The sequence below is a fragment of the Bufo gargarizans genome, unplaced genomic scaffold (assembly GCF_014858855.1).
Source record: "Bufo gargarizans isolate SCDJY-AF-19 unplaced genomic scaffold, ASM1485885v1 original_scaffold_1315_pilon, whole genome shotgun sequence".
Lineage (NCBI taxonomy): Eukaryota > Metazoa > Chordata > Amphibia > Anura > Bufonidae > Bufo > Bufo gargarizans.
In genome coordinates this window covers 143,129-165,127 of record NW_025334305.1, presented here as the reverse complement: position 1 = coordinate 165,127, position 21,999 = coordinate 143,129, and the positions used below count along the sequence as shown (strand labels likewise).

Genomic DNA, 21,999 nt, shown 5'->3' with positions numbered 1-21,999 from the left:
CACGGATTTGGAGCTTCTTTCTATTAGAAATACCTTGGCAGTACCCAAATAATTCCAACAGTCACGTTACTGATGACTAGACAAATGAGTATTTGGTCCAAGGATGATTGTTGCAGGATCCTATTGGAGTCAACAGCGCACATACTGCTAGGACGCAATCTAAATACGGATTCCTAGCAGCACGAAAGCCAGGAGTACATAAGATTTAGAAGAAGGCACGGCATGCCATAAGGGGGATAACCTTTCAACAGATTTTATACTGACCTCGTGTGACAGGTCCCTGCTAGGGAACTTCAAATGCCCATCTAATACACTGTAGGCTAGGGCTTACCACACCTAGAACTTTCTATGGAGGTCTTCACTGTCTGACTGCCACACTGATGGAATTGACTCCTTAAAGGGATCCTGTCACCTGGATTTGGGGTACAGAGCTGAGGACATGGGCTGCTAGATCGCCGCTAGCACATCCGCAATATCCATTCCCCGTAGCTCTGTGTGCTTTTATTGTGTCCAAAAAAGGAGATTTTATATCTATGTAAATGAGGCAAGTAAGACGCCCCAGGAGCTGTTACTAACGTTTCCGAAGCCCAGCCACGCGCACTGTGAAGGAGCCCAGCACCGCTCTGCATACTCCGAATCTCCTCCTTCCTCCCCGACATCACAAAGCTAGTGCGCCGTAATCTCGCAATGCGTGAGCTAGCGCATGCGCAGTGTCGGCATAGTGTTGCTTCCCTGTGCTGGCATCAGCCTCAGGGAATGAACTGCGCATGCGCTAGCTCGCACATCGCAAGATTACGGCGCTCTAGGTTTGTGACATTGGGGAGCAAGGAGGAGATTCGGACGGTGCTGGACTCCTTCACAGTGAGCGTGGCTGGGCTCAGAGTCCGAGAGCGCTGGACTCATCTCTGAAGCATGGAGGAGACAGGACTCATCTAAGGGTCATTTACATATCTATTCAATCGGTTTTTGACACAATAAAAGCACATAGAGCTATAGGGACTGGGTATTACGGATGTGCTAGCGGCGATCTAGCAACCCATGTCCTCAGCTCTATACCCAAAATCCAGGTGACAGGTTCCCTTTAAATTTAAAGTAAGCGGTCCACTTAAAAATAACCTGCATAAACTGTTCATTTATGTGCAAGTGCAAAAATAAAGTAATGTAGTAAGTTATTTCCGTATAACGGAAGCTTATTTAGGCTCTAACAGTCCCTCCTCTACCAGTCATATATTCTAGAGTCCAATGTTTTGGTCTTGCATCTTCATGCTGTGTTGATTCATCTGTCCTGCCTTCTAGCTGACATAGGTTAATACGATCATTTGAATTGGTTGTCTGCATACAGGGCAAGGCTTGTTCCTCTTCTGAAGCTTTTTCGCGCATGTATAACATGCCATGAGATGCCCTGTTCTGCCATGGACAATGCAGCCATTCTTCAGCCTAGTCTGGCAGATTACGCAAGGTCCAACACTAGAAAGTGGAAGGCTCCCTTCTAAACTTTCCTGGTGAGCTTGGTCACCATCTCTGTACTCCTCCTGACTACAAGATGTGGAGGGCTGAGAAAAGCTCTGGATTCCCTCATCATCTTTTCTTGCGAGAACTGAATCTTGCATATCTGTCAGTTTGGGCTTTTTGCCATCTAGGACATCAATGCCCACATCTTCCAGGGAAACTTCAATCCCTTTTCTTTTCAAGGGGAAATTCTTCTTTTCACTTTGGTCTGGGAGACAGTCTTTACGAAGAGACCTACATCTTTTACAGTATCTTGGAATAGGAGGATTCATCTCATCACACTGTGAACACTTCCAGTAATCCTGTAATGAGATTTCAAAAAACATTAAAGGGGTTTTCAGACATTTTTATACTGATGACTAGGGATGAGCGAATCAACTTCAGCTGAAACATCCAAAGTCTATTCACATAAAACTTCATTTCAATACTGTACGCAGCAAGAGCAATAACTTCATAAATTGACTTCTACTGTAAAAAAAATAAATAAAATTCCCGAACTCAGGTTCAGTTCCAAGGTACCACTTGTGGGATGGAGGTCCTATCAGTGACTGACAGCCTTCCCTCTATGAGGAGGAGGTCCTATCAGTGACTGACAGCCTTCCCTCTATGAGGAGGAGGTCCTATCAGTGACTGACAGCCTTCCCTCTATGAGGAGGAGGTCCTATCAGTGACTGACAGCCTTCCCTCTATGAGGAGGAGGTCCTATCAGTGACTGACAGCCTTCCCTCTATGAGGAGGAGGTCCTATCAGTGACTGACAGCCTTCCCTCTATGAGGAGGAGGTCCTATCAGTGACTGACAGCCTTCCCTCTATGAGGAGGAGGTCTTATCAGTGACTGACAGCCTTCCCTCTATGAGGAGGAGGTCCTATCAGTGACTGACAGCCTTCCCTCTATGAGGAGGAGGTCCTATCAGTGACTGACAGCCTTCCCTCTATGAGGATGGGGTCCTATCAGTGACTGACAGCCTTCCCTCTATGAGGAGGAGGTACTATCAGTGACTGACAGCCTTCCCTCTATGAGGAGGAGGTCCTATCAGTGACTGACAGCCTTCCCTCTATGAGGAGGAGGTCCTATCAGTGACTGACAGCCTTCCCTCTATGAGGAGGAGGTCCTATCAGTGACTGACAGCCTTCCCTCTATGAGGAGGAGGTCCTATCAGTGACTGACAGCCTTCCCTCTATGAGGAGGAGGTCCTATCAGTGACTGACAGCCTTCCCTCTATGAGGAGGAGGTCCTATCAGTGACTGACAGCCTTCCCTCTATGAGGAGGAGGTCCTATCAGTGACTGACAGCCTTCCCTCTATGAGGAGGAGGTCCTATCAGTGACTGACAGCCTTCCCTCTATGAGGAGATGGTCCTATCAGTGACTGACAGCCTTCCCTCTATGAGGAGGAGGTCCTATCAGTGACTGACAGCCTTCCCTCTATGAGGAGGAGGTCCTATCAGTGACTGACAGCCTTCCCTCTATGAGGAGGAGGTCCTATCAGTGACTGACAGCCTTCCCTCTATGAGGAGGAGGTACTATCAGTGACTGACAGCCTTCCCTCTATGAGGAGGAGGTCCTATCAGTGACTGACAGCCTTCCCTCTATGAGGAGGAGGTCCTATCAGTGACTGACAGCCTTCCCTCTATGAGGAGGAGGTCCTATCAGTGACTGACAGCCTTCCCTCTATGAGGAGGAGGTCCTATCAGTGACTGACAGCCTTCCCTCTATGAGGAGGAGGTCCTATCAGTGACTGACAGCCTTCCCTCTGTGAGGAGGAGGTCCTATCAGTGACTGACAGCCTTCCCTCTGTGAGGAGGAGGTCCTATCAGTGACTGACAGCCTTCCCTCTATGAGGAGGAGGTCCTATCAGTGACTGACAGCCTTCCCTCTATGAGGAGGAGGTCCTATCAGTGACTGACAGCCTTCCCTCTATGAGGAGGAGGTCCTATCAGTGACTGACAGCCTTCCCTCTATGAGGAGGAGGTCCTATCAGTGACTGACAGCCTTCCCTCTATGAGGAGGAGGTCCTATCAGTGACTGACAGCCTTCCCTCTATGAGGAGGAGGTCCTATCAGTGACTGACAGCCTTCCCTCTATGAGGAGGAGGTCCTATCAGTGACTGACAGCCTTCCCTCTATGAGGAGGAGGTCCTATCAGTGACTGACAGCCTTCCCTCTATGAGGAGGAGGTCCTATCAGTGACTGAAAGCCTTCCCTCTATGAGGAGGAGGTCCTATCAGTGACTGAAAGCCTTCCCTCTATGAGGAGGAGGTCCTATCAGTGACTGACAGCCTTCCCTCTATGAGGAGGAGGTCCTATCAGTGACTGACAGCCTTCCCTCTATGAGGAGGAGGTCCTATCAGTGACTGACAGCCTTCCCTCTATGAGGAGGAGGTCCTATCGGTGACTGACAGCCTTCCCTCTATGAGGAGGAGGTCCTATCAGTGACTGACAGCCTTCCCTCTATGAGGAGGAGGTCCTATCAGCTATGTAACATCCCCCCCCCAAAAAAAAAATATCATTCAAAAAAATGATACAAACATGAAGTGGTCATATGGGGAATGTAAAGTCATCACAATTTTTGGGGGTATTACTATGTATTACAGAAGCAGAGAAACTGAAACTTTGAAATTTGCTAAACTTTTTTGACCCAATTTTAGCAGTGTCATGAAGTACAATATGTGACGAAAAAACAATCTCAGAACGGCCTGGGTAAGTAAAAGCATTTTAAAGTTATCAGCACTTAAAGTGACACTGGTCAGATTTGCAAAAAATGGGCAAGTCCTTACGGTGAAATAGGCAGAGCCCTTAAGGGGTTAATATCAGATTCCATCTTTCTTCTGTGTAAGCTCAGCAAGGTCATACTTACAGCTTCAGAAATGTCCATCTCCTCGTCCAAAGAGTCTCCTGATTCTTCATCTTGGTACATAGTCACCTGGTAAACCTGAGGCCCGAGAAGACAATGAGAAGGTAAAAGTATTGATAGAAGGCAGATTGTAAAGCAACACTAGAGTGAGGTCACACCAAACTGTACCCAATAGTTCCCTCCAGGCACCAGTGCAAATCTAGATTCTGCATGATGCCAGTGACATCCATGCTTCTAACAGTCTTACCTCATCATCCAGGTAATCTGACAGACTTTCTTCTCCTCCACTGGGACTATAATCTTCGGAATATACAGACTCCACCTCAAACTCAACACTGAACTGATCAGAGACAGAACCTGCCTCATGGTCCTAAAGGGAACAGGAAAAAAAAGATCCAACAGGATTAAGACTTCCTACGATGCCAGTCAAGGGCACCCGTCATCAGTTCTGTGCTGTCCTCACCAGTGTTGTGCATTTTCATACGTATACAATATTATCTAATGACATTATAACCAAAATGAATGCTCATCGCATTGACTTTAAGAATAAAATCAGCCTGAACCAAAGTTCTATTATGTGGCTGAGGAAGCCAAGATGAGTTCATGGCAAATTCAGTTTATATAAAAATAATTGTGAACATGAACGGATATTGTATTTAAAAGTTATTACTAAAGATATGGGATTATCTATGGGGAGTAAACTAGCTTCCCCAGACATGTCTGTCTGAAGGGAACAAGGTTGTTTCATGGATAAGCCATGACGTGATAAGGATTCCTATCCTTGAGGCACACCTGCTGTATGAGGTTCAATTTATATATTCAAAAGTTATTACTGAAGATATGGGATTATCTATGGGGAGTAAACTAGCTTCCCCAGACATGTCTGTCTGAAGGGAACAAGGTTGTTTCATGGATAAGCCATGACGTGATAAGGATTCCCATCCTTGAGGCACACCTGCTGTATGAGGTTCAATTTATATATTCATAATTATATTATATATAGCTCTGTATGGCATATTTAGATTACAACATATTTTAATCAATAATTCATATAATGTGTTATCCATGTGTAACAATGTATCGATTTATATATGTTATACCATGTATTTATCATTTAGAAGGTATTGTAGAAGGTACAGAAACATTGAAGTAAGTTTATGTTAATTGTGGATTTCTGAGAAGAGTAAATTTTATTTCAAAACAATAGTTATTCATGGATGTAGATAAGTGAAATGTACAAGTTCGATGCCAAGCATCAAAGCCATTATATAAAATTTTCATCAAGTTAACACATTTCACAAAGATAGGAGAAGACAACCGACTCCAACAAGTCCAGGATATAGGTAATTAAAAGTGTCAGGAAAACGCCTTCCTCAATGATGTATATTAAAAGGTCAAGAAGGTCCTGTGAACATATTTATTAGATATTTAGTTTTAAATGCTTAAAAGTTGTGATGTTCATCTGCAGTACCACAGTGCCATCTGGAGGCAGATGGACAATATTATATTATTTCATTATTTGTTCTATGCCATATTAGGACTTAATATGACATCATGGTTTTATTAGCATGCGAATACACCCACCTTACCTGATTGGAAATCCCTAATCTAAAAGGGGATGATTCTTAGATAAGGGGGGGAATAATTACTCGTGTGCGGAGCAGCAAAAGAGATCCATAGATCCATCCAATCAAAAAGAAAACTTTTCCAGAAGAAACTTGGATTATTATTTTGGGATTACTAGGAAAGTTCCTGAGAACTGGTCCCATCTGAACTCTGTCTACCTGTGACCCGGTAACGTATATTTTGTTTACTGCTCATGATAATAATAAGATATTTCTCTCGGTATATAGCCAAGAGTCCCCATACTGTGGGAATATATAGTGTCAGGTGCCTCCATAATGCTGATTCTTCTCTTAGCGAAGATGCATATTGTTACTGGAAGATCTGACATTGTTTGAAGAGAGGACTAAACCCTTGGAGAGTTATTGTCCACAGTCTGATTGCCGAGCTGAATATTTTATCATATTCCTGTATAATCCGTGTTTTATTGTTACAGCCTGTTTGATAACAGAAGATCCTAAGTTTCTCTTGGTATATGAGTCCGCTTGTTAAAGGTACGACACTGGTGGTCATAAATCACTAAGTCACACTGTGCTGGTCAGATAGGGGTGTGTTAGCGCCACCGTGTGGTACATTTTGGGTATTAATTTGTAACTTCATCATTTGTTTTGCAATAGTATTGATTTTATATTCTTTTATAAAAACGATGATATATTTTTGCACATACAACTGTCCCTTTGTGTCACTGCTCGCACAGATCAGATTAAGATACTGGATAAAAGAACTTAGAGGCGATTATGTCCGCCCGAAGGAGAAGATCATTTTTATGTTTTTTTAATCCTCTCTTTTATATGAAGATTCTTTTTATATAGAAGGTATATGAGACCAGGGGCAGCATGACATCCTGGTAGGGGAACACAAAGAACTATGCTCTATCCAAAATGCTGGGGCCCGGGATAAGTGGCCACTAGATGGCTCCACGCATCTCCCCCGCTCTTAACCCTTTACGTTTTGGCCTTTTCATTTTTCTTCCCCATCTTCCTTTTTCGTTACGCCATTGGTCGTGTTGGAAAAATATTTTTATATTTGAATAGTACGGGCGTTTTAGGTCACGGTGATAACTATGAGGTTTATAGTTTTTGTTATTTAGATATTTATATTTTTATTATACGGAAAGGGGGGGGTGATTTAAACTTTTATTTTTTTATTTATTTTATATATTTAACAGTTCAGAAAAATTTGGACTGATTCTGAAGCCCATATCTGAGCCGACAACATCTAGTTTTTGAACAATCCCGTATTTTTAAACTGGAGTCATTATTGAGAATTGCTCATTTCTTATGTTGGCCTGTCACCTGGTGGCCAAAACAGGAATTGCACTCTGAATGTTCTCAGCCTCTTTAGACTGAGCCCATTCAAATCAATTACCAGCCTCCCCATTGGCCACAGGCGAGGCCGGGTGCGCATTTAGATGGCGCAATCTCACTTGATCACGGCATCTAAAGCCTTCAATTGAAACAGCAGAGTCCTGCCGGCCATGACGCCCGCTGCACGCCATGTTTGCCTATCGCTCCACCTCCGTACTCGTACGGCACTGGTAGCAAAAGGGTTAATACATTTTAGAAGTGGCTCTAAGGTGGTGCTTCAGTTCTAACATTTCTGCAGTCGCTTCAACACCTAAAGGATTCTCTGGATTCTGCCAATAAGTCTTAACCATTGTATAACGGAAACATATCCATCTAGGACGGGCATGTCCAAACTGCGGCCCTCCAGCTGTTGCAAAACTACAACTCCCAGCATGCCTGGATAGCTTACAGCAATAAGGGCATGCTGGGAGTTGTAGTTTTGCAACAGCTGGAGGGCCGCAGTTTGGACATGACTGATAAGGCTACTCTCACACTGGTGTTTTGGCTTCCTGTTTGTGAGATCCGTCATGGGCTCAGCGCTCCAAAACGGATCCGTCCTGGCGCACAATGTAAGTCACTGGGGACGGATCCGTTTTCTCTGACGCAGTCTGGCACACTAGAAAACGGATCCGTCCTGGCCCACAATGTAAGTCACTGGGGACGGATCCGTTTTCTCTGACACAGTCTGGCACACTAGAAAACGGATCCGTCCTGGCGCACAATGTAAGTCACTGGGGACGGATCCGTTTTCTCTGACGCAGTCTGGCACACTAGAAAACGGATCCGTCCTGGCCCACAATGTAAGTCACTGGGGACGGATCCGTTTTCTCTGACGCAGTCTGACACAATAGAAAACGGATCCGTCCTGGCGCACAATGTAAGTCACTGGGGACGGATCCGTTTTCTCTGACGCAGTCTGGCACACTAGAAAACGGATCCGTCTTGGCCCACAATGTAAGTAAATGGGGACGGATCCGTTTTCTCTGACACAATAGAAAACGTATCCGTCCTGGCGCACAATGTAAGTCAATGGGGACGGATCCGTTTTCTCTGACGCAGTCTGGCACACTAGAAAACGGATCCGTCCTGGCCCACAATGTAAGTCACTGGGGACGGATCCGTTTTCTCTGACGCAGTCTGGCACACTAGAAAACGGATCCGTCCTGGCGCACAATGTAAGTCACTGGGGACGGATCCGTTTTCTCTGACACAGTCTGGCACACTAGAAAACGGATCCGTCCTGGCGCACAATGTAAGTCAATGGGGACGGATCCGTTTTCTCTGACGCAGTCTGGCACACTAGAAAACGGATCCGTCCTGGCCCACAATGTAAGTCACTGGGGACGGATCCGTTTTCTCTGACGCAGTCTGGCACACTAGAAAACGGATCCGTCCTGGCCCACAATGTAAGTCACTGGGGACGGATCCGTTTTCTCTGACGCAGTCTGACACAATAGAAAACGGATCCGTCCTGGCGCACAATGTAAGTCACTGGGGACGGATCCGTTTTCTCTGACGCAGTCTGGCACACTAGAAAACGGATCCGTCTTGGCCCACAATGTAAGTAAATGGGGACGGATCCGTTTTCTCTGACACAATAGAAAACGTATCCGTCCTGGCGCACAATGTAAGTCACTGGAGACGGATCCGTTTTCTCTGACGCAGTCTGGCACACTAGAAAACGGATCCGTCCTGGCACACAATGTAAGTCACTGGGGACGGATCCGTTTTCTCTGACGCAGTCTGGCACACTAGAAAACGGATCCGTCCTGGCGCACAATGTAAGTCACTGGGGACGGATCCGTTTTCTCTGACGCAGTCTGGCACAATAGAAAACGGATCCGTCTTGGCACACAATGTAAGTCAATGGGGACGGATCCGTTTTCTCTGACACAATAGAAAACGGATCCGTCCTGGCGGACAATGTAAGTCACTAAGGACGGATCCGTTTTCTCTGACAGTCTGACACAACAGAAAACGGATCCGTCCTGGCGCACAATGTAAGTCACTGGGGACGGATCCGTTTTCTCTGACGCAGTCTGGCACAATAGAAAACGGATCCGTCCTGGCGCACAATGTAAGTCACTGGGGACGGATCCGTTTTCTCTGACAATAGAAAACGGATCCGTCCTGGCGCACAATGTAAGTCAATGGGGACGGATCCGTTTTCTGTGACACAGTCTGGCACACTAGAAAACTGATCCGTCCTGGCGCACAATGTAAGTCACTGGGGACGGATCCGTTTTCTGTGACACAGTCTGGCACACTAGAAAACTGATCCGTCCTGGCGCACAATGTAAGTCACTGGGGACGGATCCGTTTTCTCTGACGCAGTCTGGCACACTAGAAAACGGATCTGTCCTGGCCCACAATGTAAGTCACTGGGGACGGATCCGTTTTCTCTGACGCAGTCTGGCACACTAGAAAACGGATCCGTCCTTGCCCACAATGTAAGTCACTGGGGACGGATCCGTTTTCTCTGACGCAGTCTGGCACACTAGAAAACTGATCCGTCCTGGCGCACAATGTAAGTCACTGGGGACGGATCCGTTTTCTCTGACGCAGTCTGGCACAATAGAAAACGGATCCGTCTTGGCCCACAATGTAAGTCAATGGGGACGGATCCGTTTTCTCTGACACAATAGAAAACGGATCCGTCCTGGCGCACAATGTAAGTCAATGGGGACGGATCCGTTTTCTCTGACACAATAGAAAACGGATCCGTCCTGGCGGACAATGTAAGTCACTAAGGACGGATCCGTTTTCTCTGACAGTCTGACACAACAGAAAACGGATCCGTCCTGGCGCACAATGTAAGTCACTGGGGACGGATCCGTTTTCTCTGACGCAGTCTGGCACAATAGAAAACGGATCCGTCCTGGCGCACAATGTAAGTCACTGGGGACGGATCCGTTTTCTCTGACAATAGAAAACGGATCCGTCCTGGCGCACAATGTAAGTCAATGGGGACGGATCCGTTTTCTCTGACGCAGTCTGGCACACTAGAAAACGGATCCGTCCTGGCCCACAATGTAAGTCACTGGGGACGGATCCGTTTTCTCTGACGCAGTCTGGCACACTAGAAAACGGATCCGTCCTGGCCCACAATGTAAGTCACTGGGGACGGATCCGTTTTCTCTGACGCAGTCTGGCACACTAGAAAACGGATCTGTCCTGGCCCACAATGTAAGTCAATGGGGACGGATCCGTTTTCTCTGACGCAGTCTGGCACACTAGAAAACGGATCTGTCCTGGCGCACAATGTAAGTCACTGGGGACGGATCCGTTTTCTCTGACGCAGTCTGGCACAATAGAAAACGGATCCGTCCTGGCGCACAATGTAAGTCACTGGGGACGGATCCGTTTTCTCTGACACAATAGAAAACGGATCCGTCCTGGCCCACAATGTAAGTCACTGGGGACGGATCCGTTTTCTCTGACGCAGTCTGGCACACTAGAAAACGGATCCGTCCTGGCCCACAATGTAAGTCACTGGGGACGGATCCGTTTTCTCTGACGCAGTCTGGCACACTAGAAAACGGATCCGTCCTGGCGCACAATGTAAGTCAATGGGGACGGATCCGTTTTCTGTGACACAGTCTGGCACACTAGAAAACTGATCCGTCCTGGCGCACAATGTAAGTCACTGGGGACGGATCCGTTTTCTCTGACGCAGTCTGGCACACTAGAAAACGGATCTGTCCTGGCCCACAATGTAAGTCACTGGGGACGGATCCGTTTTCTCTGACGCAGTCTGGCACACTAGAAAACGGATCCGTCCTTGCCCACAATGTAAGTCACTGGGGACGGATCCGTTTTCTCTGACGCAGTCTGGCACACTAGAAAACTGATCCGTCCTGGCGCACAATGTAAGTCACTGGGGACGGATCCGTTTTCTCTGACGCAGTCTGGCACAATAGAAAACGGATCCGTCTTGGCCCACAATGTAAGTCAATGGGGACGGATCCGTTTTCTCTGACACAATAGAAAACGGATCCGTCCTGGCGCACAATGTAAGTCACTGGGGACGGATCCGTTTTCTCTGATGCAGTCTGGCACACTAGAAAACGGATCCGTCCTGGCGCACAATGTAAGTCAATGGGGACGGATCCGTTTTCTCTGACACAATAGAAAACGGATCCGTCCTGGCGCACAATGTAAGTCACTGGGGACGGATCCGTTTTCTCTGACACAGTCTGACACACTAGAAAACGGATCCGTCCTGGCACACAATGTAAGTCACTGGGGACGGATCCGTTTTCTCTGACGCAGTCTGGCACACTAGAAAACGGATCCGTCCTGGCACACAATGTAAGTCACTGGGGACGGATCCGTTTTCTCTGACACAATAGAAAACGGATCCGTCCTGGCGCACAATGTAAGTCACTGGAGGACGGATCCGTTTTCTATTGTGCCAGATTGTGTCAGTGAAAACGGATCCGTCCTGGCGCACAATGTAAGTCAATGGAGGACGGATCCGCTTTCTATTGTGCCAGATTGTGTCAGTGAGGACGGATCCGTCCTGGCACACAATGTAAGTCACTGGAGGACGGATCCGTTTTCTATTGTGCCAGACTGTGTCAGTGAAAACGGATCCGTCCTGGCGCACAATGTAAGTCACTGGAGGACGGATCCGTTTTCTATTGTGCCAGACTGTGTCAGTGAAAACGGATCCGTCCTGGCGCACAATGTAAGTCAATGGAGGACGGATCCGTTTTCTATTGTGCCCGATTGTGTCAGTGAAAACGGATCCGTCCTGGCACACAATGTAAGTCAATGGAGGACGGATCCGTTTTCTATTGTGCCCGATTGTGTCAGTGAAAACGGATCCGTCCTGGCGCACAATGTAAGTCAATGGAGGACGGATCCGTTTTCTATTGTGCCAGACTGTGTCAGTGAAAACGGATCCGTCCTGGCACACAATGTAAGACAATGGAGGACGGATCCGTTTTCTATTGTGCCCGATTGTGTCAGTGAAAACGGATCCGTCCTGGCACACAATGTAAGTCACTGGAGGACGGATCCGTTTTCTATTGTGCCCGATTGTGTCAGTGAAAACGGATCCGTCCTGGCGCACAATGTAAGTCAATGGAGGACGGATCCGTTTTCTATTGTGCCAGACTGTGTCAGTGAAAACGGATCCGTCCTGGCACACAATGTAAGTCACTGGAGGACGGATCCGTTTTCTATTGTGCCCGATTGTGTCAGTGAAAACGGATCCGTCCTGGCACACAATGTAAGTCAATGGAGGACGGATCCGTTTTCTATTGTGCCAGACTGTGTCAGTGAAAACTGATCCGTCCTGGCACACAATGTAAGTCACTGGAGGACGGATCCGTTTTCTATTGTGCCAGACTGTGTCAGTGAAAACGGATCCGTCCTGGCACACAATGTAAGTCAATGGAGGAGGGATCCGTTTTCTATTGTGCCCGATTGTGCCAGTGAAAACGGATCCGTCCTGGCACACAATGTAAGTCAATGGAGGACGGATCCGTTTTCTATTGTGCCAGACTGTGTCAGTGAAAACGGATCCGTCCTGGCGCACAATGTAAGTCAATGGAGGACGGATCCGTTTTCTATTGTGCCAGATTGTGTCAGTGAAAACGGATCCGTCCTGGCACACAATGTAAGTCACTGGGGACGGATCCGTTTTCTCTGACAGTCTGACACAACAGAAAACGGATCCGTCCTGGCCCACAATGTAAGTCACTGGGGACGGATCCGTTTTCTCTGACGCAGTCTGGCACACTAGAAAACGGATTCGTCCTGGCACACAATGTAAGTCACTGGGGACGGATCCGTTTTCTCTGACAGTCTGACACAACAGAAAACGGATCCGTCCTGGCCCACAATGTAAGTCACTGGGGACGGATCCGTTTTCTCTGATGCAGTCTGGCACACTAGAAACGGATCCGTCCTGGCCCACAATGTAAGTCACTGGGGACGGATCCGTTTTCTCTGATGCAGTCTGGCACACTAGAAACGGATCCGTCCTGGCCCACAATGTAAGTCACTGGGGACGGATCCGTTTTCTCTGATGCAGTCTGGCACACTAGAAACGGATCCGTCCTGGCGCACAATGTAAGTCAAAGGGAACGGATCCGTCCTCCATTGACATGAAGTGAAGTTCATTACATGACAGATGCAGGCGGTTGTATTATCAAAGCGGAAGCGTTTTTTGCAGGTCCATGATGGATCCGCAGAAAACGCCAGTGTGAAAGTAGCCTAAGTGACATTTGTTACCGTTTCCGAGAGCCGTTCGCACTCAGAGAAGGAAAGTATTCCAGAGGACACAAGGTAATACATTAGTGGGAACAATTTGCATTCATCTCCTACAATTGCGGATACAATCCGGACTGCCCCGCAAAACACATAACTGCAGCTATAGGGTCAGAATGTGGCCACAAATAGAAAAAAAGTAATTTTTTTCAAGATTTTTTTTGTATTAAAACTCACGAAAAACTCTACACGTCTGGTATCTGTTGGGGAATTGTGTTTTTTTACTCCAGGTTCCCCCCATTTGGAATTCCTTTCCAGCTTCCCACCACATCATGTATGATGAAATTAGAAAGTGCAACTTGTCCTGCAAAAAACAAGCCCTCATACGGCTGAGCGAGCGGGAAGAGTAAACATGTTACGGTCCCTGGAACAGGGGTGAGGAAAAAATTCCCAAAAAAGAGTGTCAGTCAAGGAACCTCTTGGATGTGTCTCCAAAAGGTGAAAGAATAACGGCAGGGCACCAAAGGAAGGAAGGATGGTGACTATAGCATAGAGCGGATAGGCTGCCGGCAGTGGTTGTATATGTGGAGTGCACTACTACATACCTGACTGTGATAGGAGAGGAAAAGGGAGAAGATAACCACAGTAAAGGCGCCAATCCACTGACGGTAGGACTCAGGGCCGGCGTCATAACCCGGCATCCCCGGGCAAGTGCCGGGGCCCAATGCTCCTGGGGGGGCCCACTGAGCTGCTATGAGCACTTCCATCAATACAGATGGGAGCTCTCACTGCTGTCATTTCACTTACACAGTACCCCTTTGGTGGGCCCTCTGACTGCAGAGACTCAGACACGCCCCCTCTACACAGGACACGCCCCCCCCCTACACAGGACACGCTGCCTGAGGAGAGAGACCACAGGGCTGGAGCAGAGAAGTGTGTAGACAGTCTGTGAGTGAGTCTGCACTGTGACTGTCTCTTGTCTGTGGGACAGAAGGGGGGGACTCTTCAATCTGCTGCTGCTTCATTCTATTTAGTTGTGTTACTGTTTCATTAAGCAGTTTGGCTCCATGACACCTGCCCCCCCCCCCCCCCCCACATATCCTGTCCTTTCTCATCCTCATGGGGCCCCTGCTGTCTCCTTTCCTCCCTCATGTATCCAGAGCTCCTGTTTCACCCTCCTATCTCCTATTGCTGCCCTGCACAGACCTCCTGCCACTACTTCTTGTATGAATCCCCCTCAGAGCCCCTTCCCCCTACTTGCTGTGTCCACCCCTCCTGTCCATCCAGAGCTCCTGTTTCACCCTTCTATCTCCTGTTGCTGCCCTGCACAGACCTCCTGCCCCTACTTCTTGTATGAATCCCCCTCAGAGCCCCTTCCCCCTACTTGCTGTGTCCACCCCTCCTGTCCACCCAGGGCCCCTGTCTCACTCCTCTGCCTCTCATTATGGTGGCATCTGAACAGCATTCACCATAAGGACCTTCTAACGTCACAGGGTCATGTGACTGTGCCCCCCACCCCGTACTGTGCCCACTTATACCCTGCATTGTGCCCTCTTACCACACCCTGTGCAGTGCCCATAGTCATTCCCTGTACTGTGCCCTCTTATACCCTTTTATCCGGTCACGGTATGGTGGTTTTATCATTGTATGGCGGTGTTATCACTATATGGCGGTGGTATCCAATAACTGCATGGCCATAACTGTATCTCCTTCCATGCCCACACCACTTTTTTTAGACCTGGCATGAGCGGGAAAAGATACAGATTGCGGTGCTAAGGACCTTTGCGCCACAATCTGTGTCATGTCAGAAATACACCTAATATAGACGTATTTATATATAATAAATGACCCCCTAATTGTATTATTATTCGGGGGTAGGGCTAATATCTTTATATTATATAGATTCCAGTGTATTATACTGGGCCCTGTATTTCAGTCCTCACCCCTGACCACCAGGACCAGTTAGCGCTCTGTCAGTACATGGCGGCCTCCTCTCCCGCCACGCTTCTCCGCTGTGTACTGGGGATTATTCTGACACTAGGGCTGGGTTCACGTCCTATTTGTTCCATCCGTTTAATGCATACCAAAAAAGTATACGTTAACAGATGCCTCAGACTGATGGCGTACAGTGGCGTCCGTTCACCATACAATCCTCAGACTGATGCCGTACAGTGGCGTCCGGTCACCATACAATCCTCAGACTGATGCCGTACAGTGGCGTCCGGTCACCATACAATCCTCAGACTGATGCCGTACGATCACCATACAATCCTCAGACTGATGCCGTACAGTGGCGTCCGGTTACCATACAATCCTCAGACTGATGCCGCACAGTGGCATCCGGTCACCATACAATCCTCAGACTGATGCCGTACGATCACCATACAATCCTCAGACTGATGCCGTACAGTGGCGTCCGGTTACCATACAATCCTCAGACTGATGCCGCACAGTGGCATCCGGTCACCATACAATCCTCAGACTGATGCCGTACACTGGCGTCCGGTCACCATACAATCCTCAGACTGATGCCGTACAGTGGCGTCCGTTCACCATACAATCCTCAGACTGATGGCGTACAGGGGCGTCCGGTCACCATACAATCCTCAGACTGATGCCGTACAGTGGTGTCCGTTCACCATACAATCCTCAGACTGATGCCGTACAGTGGCGTCCGGTCACCATACAATCCTCAGACTGATGCCGTACAGTGGCGTCCGTTCACCATACAATCCTCAGACTGATGCCGTACAGTGGCGTCCGGTCACCATACAATCCTCAGACTGATGCCGTACAGTGGCGTCCGCTCACCGTACAATCCTCAGACTGATGCCGTACAGTGGCGTCCGGTCACCATACAATCTCAGACTGATGCCGTACAGTGGCGTCCGGTCACCATACAATCCTCAGACTGATGCCGTACAGTGGCGTCCGGTCACCATACAATCCTCAGACTGATGCCGTACAGTGGCGTCTGGTCACCATACAATCCTCAGACTGATGCCGTACAGTGGTGTCCGTTCACCATACAATCCTCAGACTGATGCCGTACAGTGGCGTCCGGTCACCGTACAATCCTCAGAGTGATGCCGTACAGTGGCGTCCGGTCACCATACAATCCTCAGACTGATGCCGTACAGTGGCGTCCGGTCACCGTACAATCCTCAGACTGATGCCGTACAGTGGCGTCCGTTCACCGTACAATCCTCAGACTGACGCCGTACAGTGGCGTCCGTTCACCATACAATCCTCAGACTGATGCCGTACAGTGGCGTCCGGTCACCATACAATCCTCAGACTGATGCCGTACAGTGGCGTCCGTTCACCATACAATCCTCAGACTGATGCCGTACAGTGGCGTCCGGTCACCATACAATCCTCAGGCTGATGCCGTACAGTGGCGTCCGGTCACCATACAATCCTCAGACTGATGCCGTACAGTGGCGTCCGGTCACCATACAATCCTCAGACTGATGCCGTACAGTGGCGTCCGGTCACCATACAATCCTCAGACTGATGCCGTACAGTGGCGTCCGGTCACCATACAATCCTCAGACTGATGCCGTACAGAGGCGTCCGGTCACCATACAATCCTCAGACTGATGCCGCACAGTGGCGTCCGGTCACCATACAATCCTCAGACTGATGCCGTACAGTGGTGTCCGTTCACCATACAATCCTCAGACTGATGCCGTACAGTGGTGTCCGTTCACCATACAATCCTCAGACTGATGCCGTACAGTGGCGTCCGGTCACCATACAATCCTCAGACTGATGCCGTACAGTGGCGTCCGGTCACCATACAATCCTCAGACTGATGCCGTACAGTGGCGTCCGTTCACCATACAATCCTCAGGCTGATGCCGTACAGTGGTGTCCGTTCACCATACAATCCTCAGACTGATGCCGTACAGTGGCGTCCGGTCACCGTACAATCCTCAGACTGATGCCGTACAGTGGCGTCCGGTTACCGTACAATCCTCAGACTGATGCCGCACAGTGGCGTCCGGTCACCGTACAATCCTCAGACTGATGCCGTACAGTGGCGTCCGGTCACCATACAATCCTCAGACTGATGCCGCACAGTGGCGTCCGGTCACCATACAATCCTCAGACTGATGCCGCACAGGGGCGTCCGGTCACCATACAATCCTCAGACTGATGCCGTACAGTGGCGTCCGGTCACCATACAATCCTCAGACTGATGCCGTACAGTGGCGTCCGTTCACCGTACAATCCTCAGACTGATGCCGTACAGTGGCGTCCGGTCACCATACAATCCTCAGACTGATGCCGTACAGTGGCGTACGGTCACCATACAATCCTCAGACTGATGCCGTACAGTGGCGTCCGGTCACCATACAATCCTTAGACTGATGCCGTACAGTGGCGTCCGGTCACCATACAATCCTCAGACTGATGCCGTACAGTGGCGTCCGGTCACCATACAGTTCCATGGTAGAAAAAAACATATACGTTAACGTCTGCATTTTTTACTTGACTCTGCAGGATACAAAAACGTGGAGCGCTGCATATTTGTATACATCAAACCGATAGGAAAAACGTGATGTGAACACACATGGGGGGGGAGGGGGGCGTACTAAAATTTGCTGTGGGGCCCAGTCAGTTCTAGCTACATCACTGCACATCTCCTTCTCTGCTCCAGGCCCGGCTCACTGCTGCAGCGGAGGAGAGAAGGAGCGCAGGGAGCTGCGGTTAGTGATGGACAGGACCACCAGCTCCCCTGCAATGATAGATATGTGAGGGGGCCACTGGGGGGTCATTCATCACACTGTGAGGGCCCCTTACACAGTATAATGACTCCCAGTGCCCCCCATTTAGTATAATGATCCCCATAGACCCTCCATTTAGCATAATGACCACCAAAGCCCCCATTAAATATAATAACCCCTCGTGCCCCCTCCATACAGTATAACCCCCAGTGTGGGGGTGACTGGGGGTCATTATTCTGAATGGAGGGTCACTGTGGGGTCATTATACTGTGAAGCCCTTTACATAGTATAATGACCCCCAGTGTCCCCCATTTAGTATAATGATCACCAATGACCCTCCATTCAGTATAATGACCCTCAGAGCCCCCTCCATACAGTATTCCCCCAGTGTGGGGGCTACTGGGGGTCATTATTCTGAATGGGGGCGACTGGGGGTTATTATTCTGAATGCAGGGCCACAGGTGGTCATTATACAGTGTGGGGGGGGGGGAATTGGGGGTTCATTATACTGTGTGAAGGGCCACTAGTAGTCATTATACTGTGTGAAGGGCCACTAGTAGTCATTATACTGTATAGGGGCCACTGGGGGTCATTATACTGTGTGGGAGCCACAGGGGGACATGTCAATGTAAAAAAATGCCTCATGGGGGCCCACTGGGATTTATCGCCCAAGGGCCCACATGAACCTGGAGCCGGCCCTGGTAGGACTAGCGGAGGGCAATAAAAGCATGGATAGAGCTATATGTACCACTTATTATAAACCCACCTACAGTCCGTAGGAAGTGTCACTGAAAATAATAGAATGAACACAATATGATACAAATGGTGATCAAAGACTCACTTCACCGGGGAGGTGTTTTGTGGGATAAAACTCAAGACCCCCACAAATCCAACCTCCCTCGCCTGGATGGCTCGTAGTGTCCACAGCTGGGACTTCCATCGGTAACACAGGTCGGGCTCAAGGCGTTTCGGGGGTACATTAATCCCCCTTCATCAGGAGCAGTCACCAATAATGAAGATGTATGGAAGACCATTATTGGGAGTGAGAATGAAATCTTTTCTCCAGTAATAGTACATTCCGTCCATTACGCTCATGTGGCCTGACTGGACGTTGTTCCTCTCTGTGGTCAGAATGGTGTCATCTAGGAGCCTTACTTACTGCATTAGAAGAGGTGTCTGTAGAGTCACTTATCACCGACCATGAAAGGCTCTCATCTAGGGTTAAAGAGACACCGTCTGACTTCTGGCCCTCTCTCTGAGGTTCTGATGGTTGACCATTTGAAGAACTTTCTTCTAAGCAAAGTAAAAAAATATACAATAAAATACTCAGCAGGCAATTGTTGAAATAACGCACCTCTGTAGTGCACCGCCACTGGTGCCGTACCCATACGTTTAACCCCTTCAGGACCAGGCTCGTTTGTACCTTCAGGACCAAGCCACATTTAGCAAATCTGACATGTTTCACTTTATGTGGTGATAACTCTGGACCGCTATTACTTATATAAGCCATTCTGAGTGTTTTCTCGTGACACATTGTACTTCGTGTTAGTGGTACCTAACGGAGTCAATACGTTTCACCTTTATTTATTAAAAATTCCCAAATTTACTGAAAATTTTGAAAAATGGATCATTGCTGAAATTGGAATGTCTCTGCTTTTAAAGCAGATTGTGATACCTCATAAAACAGTTGTTACTGTGCATCTCCCAGATGTCTACTCCGTGTTGCCATCTTTTATCAAACATCATTTTATTTTTTAGGATGTTACAAGGCTTAGAAGTTTACATGCAATTCTTAAAATTTCCAAAACCCACTTTTTAAGGACCAGTTCAGTTATGAAGTCACTTTGTGAAGCTTACATAGTAGAAACCCCCCAAAAATGACCATTTTAGAAACTACACCCTTCAGGTTATTCAACACAGATTTTATAAACTTTGTTAACCCTTTAGGTGTTCCACAAGAATGAAAGGAAAATGGAGGTGGAGGGGATTTTCCATTTTAATCTATTTTTCTCTGTAACCCAGCAAGGGTTAACAGCCAAAGAAAACTCAATATTTATTACCCTGATTCTGCAGTTTACAGAAACACCCCATATGTGGTCGTAAACTGCTGTACGGGCACACGGCAGGGCGCAGGAGGGAAGGAACGCCATATGGTTTTTGGAAGGCAGATTTCACTGGAATAATTTTAACTTGCCATGTCACATTTGAAGACCCCCTGATGCAGCCCTAGAGTAGAAACTCCAAAAAGTGACCCCAATCTGTAAACTACGGGATGAGGTGACAGTTTTGTTGGTACTATTTTGGGGTACACAGGATTTTTGTTTGCTCAATATTATACTTTTTGTGAGGCAAGGTAACCAAAAAATGGCTGTTGTGCACAGTATTTTTACGGATAGATCATGTGTTGCTTTTATAGAGCAGGTTGATGTGGATGCGACAATACCAAATATGTGCATTTGTTTTGCTGTTTGTTTCACATAATAAAGCATTTTTTAAAACAAATATAATGTTTTTGTGTCATCATTTTCTGAAAGCTACATTTCTTTTATTTTTCTGCCGATTGTCTTGTGCAGGGCTCTGTTTTATTTGGCACCATTTTTGGGTACATTAGATTTTTTTGATCATTTAATATGAGACTTTTTTGGGGCACGGTGATTTTGGCACAGTTTGCATATTTATTTTTTTAACAGCGTTCAACTGAGGGGGTAGATCATATGATATTTTTATAGAGCAGGTTTTTACGGACACGGCAATACTTAATATGTCTACTTTTTTAGGTATTTCAGTTTTACACAATAAAAGCATTTGTGAAAATAAAAAAAAACATGTTTTATCATCTCCATTTTCTGAAGGCCATTTTTTTTATTTTTTGGGGAGATCATCTTATGTAGGGGCTCATTTTTTGTGGGATGAGATGACGGTTTGATTGGTACTATTTTGGGGTACATACAGTACAGACCAAAAGTTTGGACACACCTTCTCATTTTAAAGAGTTTTCTTTATTTTCATGACTATGACAATTGTAGATTCACACTGAAGGCATCAAAACTATGAATTATCACATGTGGAATTATATACATAACAAAAAAGTGTGAAACAATAGAAAATATGTCATATTCTAGGTTCTTCAAAGTAGCCACCTTTTGCTTTGATTACTGCTTTGCACACTCTTGGCATTCTCTTGATGAGCTTCAAGAGGTAGTCACCTGAAATGGTCTTCCACCAGTCTTGAAGGAGTTCCCAGAGATGCTTAGCACTTGTTGGCCCTTTTGCCTTCACTCTGCGGTCCAGCTCACCCCAAACCATCTCGATTGGGTTCAGGTCCGGTGACTGTGGAGGCGAGGTCATCTGGCGCAGCACCCCATCACTCTCCTTCATGGTCAAATAGCCCTTACACAGCCTGGAGGTGTTTGGGGTCATAGTCCTGTTGAAAAATAAATGAAGGTCCAACTAAACGCAAACCGGATGGAATAGCATGCCGCTGCAAGATGCTGTGGTAGCCATGCTGGTTCAGTATGCCTTCAATTTTGAATAAATCCCCAACAGTGTCACCAGCAAAGCACCCCCACACCATCACACCTCCTCCTCCATGCTTCACGGTGGGAACCAGGCATGTAGAGTCCATTCGTTCACCTTTTCTGCGTCGCACAAAGACACGGTGGTTGGAACCAAAGATCTCAAATTTGGACTCATCAGACCAAAGCACAGATTTCCACT

The 21,999-nt window shown here is 47.6% G+C and overlaps 1 protein-coding gene across 1 annotated transcript in view; it reads right to left on the bottom strand.

The window, feature by feature from the left end:
• Positions 1-1,292: 1,292 nt before the first annotated feature.
• The window catches only part of LOC122923180 (E3 ubiquitin-protein ligase Mdm2-like), a 56,261-nt gene continuing 35,554 nt past the window's right edge, over positions 1,293-21,999 (bottom strand). Inside the window, exons 7-10 of the mRNA XM_044273914.1 lie at positions 19,442-19,572; positions 4,609-4,731; positions 4,365-4,439; positions 1,293-1,811 (exon numbers count right to left, since the gene is read on the bottom strand). Coding sequence (XP_044129849.1) covers positions 1,293-1,811; positions 4,365-4,439; positions 4,609-4,731; positions 19,442-19,572 — 848 coding nt within the window. The remainder of the gene's footprint in view (positions 1,812-4,364; positions 4,440-4,608; positions 4,732-19,441; positions 19,573-21,999) is intronic.